General features: G+C 42.4%; 2 protein-coding genes across 11 annotated transcripts in view; one reads left to right on the plus strand and one right to left on the minus strand.

The window, feature by feature from the left end:
- C5 (complement C5) overlaps positions 1 to 12527 on the minus strand; it is a 137753-nt gene that overhangs the window by 111952 nt on the left and 13274 nt on the right. For 2 of the 4 annotated variants that reach the window (XM_037984493.2, XM_073021887.1), the window contains exon 2: positions 2639 to 2891. The exons of 1 other annotated variant lie outside the window; for it this stretch is intronic. Coding sequence is in view for 1 of the 3 variants with exons in the window: in XM_073021884.1 (XP_072877985.1) it covers positions 8604 to 8647 (44 nt within the window). In the remaining 2 variants the exon portion in view is untranslated. Of the gene's footprint in view, positions 1 to 2638; positions 2892 to 8603; positions 8697 to 12527 lie in introns of all 4 variants that reach the window. One more of the 4 variants, XM_073021884.1, reaches the window with a different exon arrangement.
- The window catches only part of CNTRL (centriolin), a 96655-nt gene continuing 94565 nt past the window's right edge, over positions 10438 to 12527 (plus strand). For 5 of the 7 annotated variants that reach the window (XM_007968214.3, XM_037984461.2, XM_037984467.2 and 2 more), the window contains exon 1: positions 10439 to 10615. The gene's annotated coding sequence lies outside the window, so the exon portion shown is untranslated. Of the gene's footprint in view, positions 10616 to 12527 lie in introns of all 7 variants that reach the window. The other 2 variants (XR_012094871.1, XM_037984450.2) reach the window with 2 other exon arrangements.

Here is a 12527-nt window from a genome sequence, read left to right on the forward strand (position 1 = left end):
TCATCGATTCTTTTTTCTCCCTGCTCAAATCTGCTGTTGAGTGTCCCTATTGAATTTTTTATTTCAGTTATTGTAGTTTTCAAATACAGAATTTCTATTTGATTCTTATTTATAATTTTTGTCTTATTCTTTACATGGTAAGACGTAACTCTTACACTTCTCTTTAGTTCTTTGGATGTGGTTTCTTTTAGTTATTTGATCATACTGAAAATGTCTTACATAAAGTCCATATCTAGGAGATCAAGACTTCCTCAGGTCATTTTTATTGTATCTTTTCCTTTGTATGGGCTACACTTTCCTGCATCTTTGCTTGTCTTGTAATTACAAAAGTTTTTTGTTAAAACTGGAATTAAAAAAAATTAAAATTAAATAATAGAATAGAGCAACCTGGAAAATTTGACCTGTAGGTTAGATTTGAACGTTAATTTAGAAATGCTTCTATTTTTATGCTCTAGTGGCAATGTGCAAAATGTTTTTGAAAAATTGTTTGCAGCAATATCCAGAAAGGCCATAGGACTGGAATGCTTTTCCATGAAGGTAACCCTTTAACCCTATGAAATAAGATATGATGGTCCCCATTTAACAGGATAAAAAGTTAGTGATTTATTCCAGTGAAAATTATAAAAAGAGAAGGATGCAAAAATGCCTTCCAAAATCTAGTTAACTTTTAAAACTAGTGGTTATTCTGGGGAAAATTGGGAGATATTATCCCATTAATGAATCTTGAGCTATTTCTTTGTAAGAAGAATTATATCACTGCTTCTCATGAATCTCACCAGCATTGACCTATGGCTCCCATCTCTTCTTTTTCTGTTCTTTTAGATTTTATTTATTTACTTTGTTCTTGTTGGTCTTTTCCTTTATTTTTCTGTTTTTAAAAATTATTCTACTTTTTTCCTTTTCCTACTCTATTTCTCATTTCCAATTCTTTTCTCTGTAATATATAGTTGAGTATGATTATATGTATTTGAGATTTTATGTTTTTCAAACTTAAGTGAACTTCACTTTTTTCATTTGTAAAATAGGAGATACTGTCTACTCTGTCCACCTAACGGGATTGTTGTAAGTTTTAAACAATACTTGTTATAGCTCCAGAAAACCATAAACTAGCTTCTGTTGCTTCCTAGTTTATTTCTTTGAGTGTTTTTTTAACTTTCAGATTGAAACTGTTAACAAAAATACATTTCCTGATTGTTCTTATTAGAGCCCAAGATTTCAGTATTTCATCTGTGATGCAATTATTGCTGCAGATTTCCATATGTGATAGAATCAGATATTTTGAATGTCATTTTATGATTTTTCAAATGTTAGCAATTTTTGTATTCTTTCATAAATTCCTCAAATAATTTATCAACTTTAATTTTGTATTTCTATCAATTAAATTATTAAAATTTAAATTCAAAAGCATTGGTAAAATACCAGATCTTCTAAGTTTAACTTCTAAAACTGAATGTCAATTAAATTAAATCTTAAACATATAGAGTTAAACTTAATTCAAACTACAAATATGGAATAAAAAATATAAAATAGTCTGGGCACAGTGGCTCATGCCTGTAATCCCCGCTGAGGATTTGGGAGGCTAAGGCAGGTGGATCAACTGAGGTCAGCAGTTTGAGACCAGCCTGGCTGACATGGTGAAACCCCATCTCTACTAAAATACAAAAATTAGCCAGGAGTGGTGGTGTGCGCCTGTAGTCCCAGCTACTCGGGAGGCTGAGGCAGAAAAATCGCTTGAACCCAGAAGGCAGAGGTTGCAGTGAGCCGAGATCATGCCACTGCATTCCAGCCTGGGTGACAGAGTGAGACTCTGACTCAAAAAAAAAAAAAAAGGTATACACCACCACGAAATGATATAGAAAGAATGAAAATTTAAAAAAAAGAAAACTATATTCCAGGCAAGTACTGACAAAATTTAAGCTAGTAGAGAACTAATAAATTTAAGTAAACAGAACTCACAACTTTAAGTGGGCAAAGAGAAATATTTAATGTGGAGAATAATTATAATTTACTAAAAAGTCATAGCAACAGTCATAGCCTTCATGCACTTAAGAACATAACGTTGGGCCAGTCGTGGTGGCTCATGCCTGTAATCCCAGCACTATGGGAGGCTGAGGTGGGCGGATCACCTGAGGTCAGGAGTTTGAGATCAGCCTGGTCAACGTGGTGAAATCCCATCTTTACTGAAAATCCAAAAAAAAATTAGCTGGGCGTGGTGGCGTGTGCCTGTAATCCCAACTACTTAGGAGGCTGAGGCAGGAGAATCACTTAAACCCGGGAGGCGGAGGTTACAATGAGCCCACATTGTGCCACTGCACTCCAGCCTTGGGTGACAGAACAAGACTCTGTCTCAAAAAAAAAGAAAAAAAAAGACAAAAACCATATGATCATCTCATTTGACACAGAGAAAGCATTTGGCAAAGTTCAACATCCTTTTTAAATAAACAGTCTCAACAGTTTGGGCATAAAATAAAAATTCCTGGCTGGGCATGATGGCTTATGCCTGCAATCTCAATTCTTTGAGAGGCCAAGGTGGAAGGATTACTTGAGGCCAGAAGTTTGAGACCAGTCTGGGCAATGCTGCAAGACCCCATCCCAAAAAAACATTATTTTTAAATTAGCCAGGCATGGTAACACATACCTGTAGTCCCAGCTACTCAGGAGGTTGAGGCAGGAGAATTGCTTGAGCTCAGGAGGTCAGGGTTGCAGTGAGCCATGATTGCCATTGCATTTCCACCTGGGTGACAGAGTAAAACCCCATCTTAAGGAAAAAAAAAAAAGGGCAGGGCACGGTGTCTCATGCCTGTAATCCCAGCACTTTGGGGGGCCAAGGTGGGCAGATCACGAGGTCAAGAGATTGAGACGATCCTGGTGAACATGGTGAAATCCCATCTCTATTAAAAATACCAAAAAAAAAAAAAAAATTAACTGGGTGTGGTGGCACGCGCCCGTAGTCCCAGCTACTCAGGAGGCTGAGGCAGGAGAATCGCTTGAACCCAGGAGGTGGAGGTTGCAGTGAGCCGATATTGCGCCACTGCATTCTAGCTTGGTGACAGAATGACACTCTGTCTGGAAAAAAAGGAAAAAAAAGAAAGTTCCTCACATACAAAACATACGATATGGTTTGGCACTGTGTCCCTACCCAAATCTCATGTTGAACTGTAATCCCCACGTGTCAGGGAAGGTACCTGGTGGGAGGTGGTTGGATCATGGGGGCAGTTTCCCTCATGTCATTCTTACGATAGTCAGTAAGTTCTCATGAGAGCTGATGGTTTAATAGTGTGGCACTTCCCCTCTCCTCCTGCTGCTTCAAAAGACGTGCCTTGCTTCCTGTTTGCCTTCCGCCATAATTGTAAGTTTCCTGAGGCCTCCCCAGGCATGTGAAACTGAGTCAATTAAACCTCTCTTCTTTATAAATTACTCAGTCTCAGGTAGTTCTTTATAGCAGTGTGAAAATGGACTAAAACAACATAAAAAAGGCCGTTTATGAGAAACCTGCAGCTCACATTATCATCAGTGGAAAAAAACCTCAAAGTTTTCCACTAAGATCTGGTACAATGCAAGGATCCCAAACTTACTACTTCTAATCAACATAGATTGGAAGAACTAGCAAGTGCAATTAGATAAGAAAAAGAAATAAAAGACATCAAAAATCAGAAAGGAAGAGGTAAAATTATTTCTATTTGCAGATGACATTGTTCTATATGTAGAAAACCCCAAAGATTCCACAAAAAATCTATTAGAAACTAGTAAATGAATTCAGTAAAGTTGCAGAGTACAAAACCAACATACAAAAATCAGTGTTTCTATACACAAACAACAAATGAGCTAAAAAGAAATCAAGAAGGCAATCTTCTTTACCATAGCTATTAAAAAAACACCTAGGAATAACTTTAAGCCTGGATGTAAAAGACTGCTACAAGGAAAACTACAAAACACTGAAGACAGAAATTGAAGAGGATACAAACAAAGGAAAGACATCTCACTTTTCATGGATCAGAAGAATCAATATTATTAAAATGACCACGCTACCCAAAACAATCTACAGATTCAATGCGATCTCTATCAAAATACCAATGATATTCTTCACAGAAATAGGAAAAAAAACTCCAAATTTTTATGGAACCACAAAGGAACCCAAATGGCCAAAGCAATCCTGAACAAAAAGAACAAAGCTAGAGGCATCACACTAACAGTCTTCAAAATATACTACAAAGCTGTAGTAACCAAAATAGCATGATACTGTTATAAAAACAGATAGATAGATGAATGAAACAGCATAGAGGACTCAGAAATTAATCCATGGATCTACAGCCAACTGGTTTTTCTTTTTCTTTTTCTTTTTTTTTTTTTAGATGTCTCACTCCATCACCAGGGTGGAATGCAGAGGTGCTCCATCTTGGCTCACTGCAAGCTCTGCCTCCGGGGTTCACACCATTCTCCTGCCTCAGCCTCCTGAGTAGCTGGGACTACAGGTGCCTGCCACCACGCCTGGCTAATGTTTTGTATTTTTAGTAGAGACAGGGTTTCACAGTGTTAGCCAGGATGGTCTCCATCTCCTGACCTCGTGATCAGCCTGCCTTGGCCTCCCAAAGTACTGGGATTACAGGCATCAGCCACTGTGCCCAGCCACAACTGGTTTCTTGACAAAGATGCCAATAACACTCACTGGGGAAAGAATAGTCTCTTCAATAAATGGTCCTGGGAAAACTGGATATCCACATACAGAAGAATGAAACTAGATCCCCACATGTCCCCCTATATAAAAACCTTATATGTGAGTTTATATATAAAATCAAAATGGATCAAAGACCTAACTGTAAGACAGAAACTATAAACCTACTAGAAGAATACATAGGGGAAATGGTTCAGGACACTGGTCTAGGAAAAGATTTTATGAGTAAGACCTCAAAAACACAGGCAACAAAAGCAAAAATAAACAAATGGGATTTGTTTATATAAAATAATGGGATTATATCAAACTAAAAAGCTTCTGCACAACAAAGGAAGCAATCAACAGAGTGAAGAAACAACCCAGAGAATGGGAGAAAATATTTGCAAACTATTCATACGGCAGGGACTTAATGGCTGGAATACACAAGGAACTCAAACATCTCAACAACAAAACCCTATAAAAATGGGCAAATAATCTGAATAGACACTTCTCAAAAAGAAGCCATACAAATGACCAACAAATATATGAAAAATGCTCACCATCATCAATCATCAGGGAAATGCAAATCTGCAAATCAAAACCACTATGAGGTATAATCTCACCCCAGTTAGGATGGCTATTATCAAGACAACAAAAAACAAATGCTGGGGAGGAGGTAGAGAAAAAGGAACTCTTCTTTTTTTTTTCTCTCTCTCTCTCTGTTGCCCAGGCAGCAGTGCAGTGGCATGATGATAGTTCACTGCAGCCTCAATCTCCCAGGCTCAAGTCATCCTCCCACTCAGCCTCCCAAGTAGCTGGGACTATAGACAAGTGCCATCACATCCAGCTAATGGTTTTGATTTTTAGCAGAGATGAGGTCTCACTATCTTCCCCAGACTAGTATTGAACTCCTGAGCTGAAAAGATCCTCCCACCTCAGCCTCCCAAAGTGCTGGGATTACAGGTGTGAGCCACCATGCCTGGCCAGAAAAAGGGATTCGTACACTGTTGGTGGAATGTAAACTAATATACCCCCAATAGAGAACAGTATGGAAGTTCCTCAAAAAACTACAAATAGAACTACCATATGATCCAGCAATTCTGCTACTGGGCGTTTATCCAAAGGAAATCAGTATATCAAAGACACATCTGCATCCCCATGTTTATTGCAGCACTATTCATAATGGCCAAGACATGGAATCAACCTAGGTGTCCAACAGATGAATGGATAAAGAAAATGTGGGCCAGATGTAGTGGCTCACACCTGTAACCCTAGCATTTTGGGAGGTCAAGGTAGGCAGATCATCTGAGGTCAGGAGTTCAAGACCAGCCTGACCAACATGGAGAAACCCCGTCTCTACTAAAAATACAAAATTAGCCTGGCACGGTAGTGGGCACCTGTGGTCCCAGCTATTCAGGAGGCCGAGGCAGGAAAATCGCTTGAACCCAGGAGGCAGAGGTTGTGGTGAGCTGAGATCATGCCATTGCACTCCAGCCTGCACAACAAGAGCGAAACTCTGTCTCAAAAAAAAAAAAGAAAGAAAATGTGATATATCTATATTCTGTATGTGTATACATATGTGTGTGCGTATTCATATCTATATTTGCACACACAATGAAATACTATTTAGCCATAAAAAAGAATGAAATATCATAATTCACAGCAACATGGATGGAAATGGAGGACAGTATATTACGTGAATAAGCCAGAAACAGTAAGTTAAATGCTACATGTTCTCAGTCATATGTCGAAGCTAAAAAATGTTGACCTCATAGAAGTAAACAGTAGAACAGAGGATACTAAAGGTTAGGAAGGGTAGCAGGGGGAAGGGAAGGAAAGAAAGATATCTTAAAGGATACAAAATTATAGCTAGATGGGAGCAATAAGTTCTAGTGTTCTACACTACTATAGGATGAAGATATTTAACAATAATATATAGCTTCCAGTAGCTAGAAGGAGGGTATGAAATGCTCCTAACATAAATATATGATAAATGGGATGATGGATATGCTCATTACTTCAACCACTATACATTTATATGTATTAAAACATCATTATGTATCCCATAAATATGTACAGTTAATATATGTCATTTACAAATAAAAATTAAGGTTGGGTATGGTGGCTCACACCTATAATCCTAGCACTTTGGGGGGCCAAGGCAGGCTGATCACTTGAGGCCAGGAGTTCAAGACCAGCCTGACCAACATAGTGAAACACTCTACTAAAAATACAAAAAAAAAAAAAAAAAAAAAAAAAAAAAAAGCTGGGTGTGGTGTCACACACCTGTAATCACAGCTACCAGGGAGGCTAAGGCACAAAAATTGTTTGAACCCTGGAGGTGGAGGTTGCAGTGAGCCATGATCGTGCCACTGCACTCCAGCCTGGGCAACAGAGTGAGACTCTGTCTCAAAAAACAAAAACAAAAACAAAAAACAAAAAACACCAACAAAAATAAATAAAAAATTAAAAAAAAAATCAGGCTGGGCATGCTGGCTCATGCCTGTAATTCCAGCACTTTGGGAGGTTGAGGTGGGAGGACTGCTTGAGCCCAGGAGTTTAAGACCAGCTTAGGAAACACAGCAAGACCCCATCTTTACAAAAAGTTTAAAAATGAGCTAGGTGTGGTGGTGCACACCTATAGTCTGAGCTATTTGGGAGGCTGAGGGAGGAGGATCGCTTGAGCCCGAGAGTCAAGGCTACAGTGAGTTATGATTGTGTCACTGCACTGAAACCTGGGTGACAGAGTGAAACCTTGTCTCAAAAAACAAAACAACAAAATCACACTGGCCAGTCACAGAAAGAAATGGCAATAATGGGCCGGGCGCGGTGGCTCACGCCTGTAATCCCAGCACTTTGGGAGGCCGAGGCGGGCGGATCACAAGGTCAGGAGATCGAAACCACGGTGAAACCCCGTCTCCACTAAAAATACAAAAAAAATTAGCCGGGCGCGGTGGCGGGCGCCTGTAGTCCCAGCTACTCAGGAGGCTGAGGCAGGAGAATGGCGTGAACCCGGGAGGCGGAGCTTGCAGTGAGCCGAGATCGCGCCACTGCTCCAGCTTGGGCGACAGAGCGAGACTGCGTCTCAAAAAAAAAAAAAAAAAAAAAAAAAAAAAAAAAAAAAAAAAAGAAAAGAAAAGAAATGGCAAGAATGAAAGCTGCCATCCCTGCCTGACAAACTAGTCTGATTCTTCTCTAAGACAAATTCGCAAAATGACTAAACTGGGTTGCAAAAAGCTGAAGGAAGTTTAAACAGAATAGCTTTGCTATCATTCGGGAAAAAAGAACTGAGTAAAAGCTAGGTCACCCTGACGTGGCTAATATTTGTATTGTAAATGCAATTCAGAGTACATTCTTCCTATTATCAGATAAAGAAAAAATAGTGTGGAATGCAAGAGTTGTCTGCACTACTTTTGTATTCTCACTTCTGCTTTAGAGAAGGAAGTTCTTTTAGCATGCTAAGAGAGACAGTTAATATTCAAATTAACCGGAGAAAGGTCTCTCCTTTGAAGTCTCTAGCTTCTTTAGAGACGATGCTAGACACCGGCAGAGGTCTGTATGAGGAGGAAAACCCGACAACATGGGACCGAAGAGTGCCCATCCGCGGCTAATTGGGAGATTACCCAAGAGAAAAGTGTGTTGCGCCACCCTCTGGACTTTTTGTGTATATCTGATGGCTACTAATTGATACTAACATGATTGATAATGAACTACACCAGCACACCACGGCTTGATAATGGATCCCACGTGAATACCATTACACACTTTGAGGGACACAGCAATGAGGTTACGCAATAAATCTAAGTCTTGGATACAAGAAATAGAAACGATGGGTGTCAAAACATATGCCAAATAGAACTGAAACTCGGCAATGTACACATTCCGAACTAATAAATATCCCCTGAACTTCGATTAAAAATGAATGTCATCTCAGCAGGGCGCGGTGGCTCACCCCTGTAATCCCAGCACTTTGGGAGGCCAAGGCGGGCGGATCATGTGAGGTCAGGAGATCGAGACCAGCTTGACCAACATGGTGAAACCCCGTCTGTAATAAAATACAAAAATTAGCTGGCCGTGGTGGTGTGTGCCTGTAATCCCAACTACTCGGGAGGCTGAGGCAGGAGAATCGCTTGAACCCGGGAGGTGGAGGTCGCATTGAGCCGAGATTCTGCCACTGCAGTCTGGGTGACTGAGCCAGACTCTGTCTCAAAAAAGAAAAGAAAGAAAGAAAGAAAGAAAGAAATGAATGTAATCTCCTTTTAATTTTAAATGGAGCTTTTCAAAAATTCTGGGTTTTAACTCCAAGGGCTTCCTTCTGTGTTGTATAACTAGTTGGGGAGAGGACAGCACCATTCACTTAAACGTCAGTGGGAATCACATTTAAGTAAAAGGAAAAGGAAATCAGTATATCAAAGACACGTCTGCACCCCCATGTTTATTGCAGTTTATTCCTTCTTGGACGTCTCCTGAATTTCCTATAGAGGTGAAGCTATCTCTGCCTTAAGGAAAAATGAAGTGCCTAATACTGCTTATAATAAGGTTGCTTTTCCAGATTTAGCTTCTCCACCCGATTTTCGCACGAGCCATACTGAACTACTTCATGTTTCCATACTCATGCTTTGTTCCAGCTACACTGAATTACTTAACATCCAGCACACTGCCAAGCTCTTTTCTCCCGCTTCTGCGGTTTGCACAAGTTGTTTCCTTTGCCAAGCAAATTCTTCCCCACCTCCCTACCCCTTGCCTAAACTCTTCTTTCGGGCGTAGAAAGAAATACCGCTTCTGGGTAACCTTTGTCTAATAATGAAATACCTAAGACACATTGAGAACGTACTATGGGTCCCTCACTGTTCTAAGTTCTTCCACAGGGATTCACTTTTATAATTATCAGGAAAACTGGGCTTCTTTTTTTTATTTTTTTTTTATTTTTGAGATGGAGTCTAGCTCTGTCGCCCATGCTGGAGTGCAGTGGTGCGATCTTGGATCACTGCAACCTCCGCCTCCCAGGTTCAAGCGATCCTCCTGCCTCAGCCTCTCAAGTAGCTGGGATGACAAGCGTGTGCCACCACGCCCGGGTAATTTTTGTATTTTTAGTAGAGACGAAGTTTCATCTTGTTAGCCAGGCTGGTCTTGAATTCCTGACCCCAAGTGATCCTCCCACCTTGGTCTCCCTAAGTGCTGGGATTACAGGCATGAGCCACCGCGCCCGGCCTGGATTCACTTTTATAGTTATCAGGAAAACTGTAGGAAGTGTTAATAGGTAAAAGGACCCCGTTTCATAGGTAAGGAAACTGAGGCACAGAGAGAGAGGGAGTTTCTAAAACAGTGTTATACAGGTGGACTATAAACTCTGTAGTAAAGAAATGAAGACAGGCAGGAATGATTGCGAGAAAATGGTAAGAAAAAGGCGTCAGAAGTGGGGGAGGCCGGAGATGCGCTGCGCCGGTCGGCATTCAGGCCGTCCTCGGACCCAGGCCCCGAGAATCGTGTCCGTGTTTCCGAGGGTGGCGGCTGCAGCTTTGTCTCAGCGAAGGCCACTGCACTGCGGACGACTGCCGCAAGAAACCTCGGCTTTCCCTGACTCTGCACCCGTAACTTCACCTGCAACGCAATCCGAAGGCGAAGGCAGCAAATCCCGCCGGCCCCGCGCGGCCGGAAGCCTCGCGCCCAAGACTCCCCAGCACCCTAGCGCGCTACCTGCGAAGGCGGCGGGAAACGCCTCCGCGTCCCTCCCAAAAGCCCCGGAGAGGGAGAGGGGCGTGGCTGAGACAGGCCCCGCCCACGCGCGCGGGGCCCCTCGGCAACCGGCACAACACAACAAAATGGCCGTCGCGCCGCTGCGCGCCTGAGGAAAGAGCCCCAACGTCTTCCGCTCCGCCTCAGCCTGCGGGACTGCTCGGCTCGGCTCCTAGGCAGTGAGCGTCAGACCTGGTCGAGCCCGTTCTCCGGCGTCCAACCCGAGCGGTGGGGGCCGGAGGCAAAGGCGGGAAGGCCGGAACCGGGCGTGGGGTGGGCCGGCTTGGGATGGATTCGGGGCGGGGGCGCATGTCTGGGAATTAGGATTGGACGGGAAAGAGGGGAGGGCCCGGAACGGGCGTGGGGCAGTGGATGAAGGAGGGAGGTTTGGCTGGGAAGAGGTGAGGACGGCGGGGGCGATTGGGGATGAAGAACCAGAGCGTGGGGAGGTGTGGAAGTTAGGGTGCGGCGCCCAGAAGGTTGTGCGTCCTGCTACCTGAGCTGAGGGGAGAGCTGGGATGTGCCAGCTGTCTGTGGGGAGTGAGCGGGAGAAAGCACAGTTTGGGCGTCCTGAGGGGTTGTCACGGTATCGGACAGACTACATACAGTGCGTGGAGAAAGATGACAGGATGTGGGGACGAAATGCTAAAAGGAGGGGAAGAGCAAACACTTCCGTTATATTCGTTAAGGGACTAGTGAATTTTGAAGCCAGGCAAACTTGGGCTCAAACCTCAATTCTGCCACCTTGTGTAACTTAACCGGGTCTGTGATCCTTGGCGTGTGTCTGAGCCTTCCTGATCATGTTTCCTCATTGTCCAAATAATTGCGAATCACGTTTGGGTGTTCACTATTTGTCAGATCCAGTTTTAAGCACTTTGCACGTATTAACCTCATTTAGAATTTAAAATAACTTGTATGAGGTTATCATTCCCACTTAAAAAGTGATAGCACTGAGGACCAGAGAGGTTAAGTAATTTGCCTAGGGTCACACAGTAAGTGGAAAGTCAGAATGTGAACTCAGGCTGTTTCGTTCCAGAATCCAGGCTTTTAATTGTTCAGATACATTGCCACTTGTAAATGAGGTTAGTAATTCTGATCCTATACAGCTAAATCTTTGAGGATTTAAATTTGGTATTGTCTAGAGTGTTTAGTACAGTCCTTCAGTCAACAAATATTTATTGTCTATAGAACAACAGACAAGACCTCTGCTCTCTTGTAGCTTATAGTCTAGAAGGAGAAACAGGCAACAATCAAGTAGTTTCACAAATAACTTTTAAAATGCTATGAAGGAGACTGCTTGGTGCAGAGATCATGGGTAACTGGGAGACAAAATCTTATACATCTTGAGCTTAGATCCTAGCATGGTTCTTCCTACATAAAAGTTGCTCAATAAAATTGAATAATTAATGGAAAGAGATGGGAAGCTTGAGTTTTAGGGTATCTGAGCAGAAGAGAGATGGGAGAAGGGGATTCAGGCTTTTTATCTGAGCAGAAGAGAGATGGGAGAGGGGGATTCAGGCTTTTAATAGGTGGAAAAGGACACGGGGGCCAGAGTATTAGGACGGAAGGGCAAATAGGCAGGCAGTTGGGTTGTGATGAAGAGGAATGGGTGGAGGTTTGAGTATTTTGTTTAGGGAGGGGAGTAATTGGAGGTCAGCATATTGGAACGCATTAGGATGTCAGGGTATTTTCTGGGATGAAGAGAGATGAGCAGCTTGGGAAGTCTGGATGGATAGAGAAAGGCTGAGTCTGGGCACAGGAAAGAACCATAGAGAAGTGGGGGAGACTATTACTGTGTTGGGGAACTGGGATAGAATTTGTGGGAAAATTGGCAGTCAGAATGGGATAAAGAAGAGTGGGAGGCAGAGGTGGACAGCACAGAATGGGGGAATTGGCTTTGGAAAGAAAAATGGTTGGAGACTTTGCAGAGGAATAGGAATCAGGATATTTGAAAGGAGGAGAAGGTTAAGGAAGGAAAGTATTTCAGTAGGTCAGAGGGTATGGGATGAAGTAGACTTGGAGGGAAAGTACTGAAATCCAATTAAAGGGCTAAGGAGAGGGATATGGGGGTTAAGAAATGGGGATGGGTATTTGCATATTAGGGAGTCTGTAGAGAGACAGAAGGAGGTCTGCCTTATTT

This window comes from Chlorocebus sabaeus, chromosome 12 (genome assembly GCF_047675955.1).
Source record: "Chlorocebus sabaeus isolate Y175 chromosome 12, mChlSab1.0.hap1, whole genome shotgun sequence".
Taxonomy (NCBI): Eukaryota; Metazoa; Chordata; class Mammalia; order Primates; family Cercopithecidae; genus Chlorocebus; species Chlorocebus sabaeus.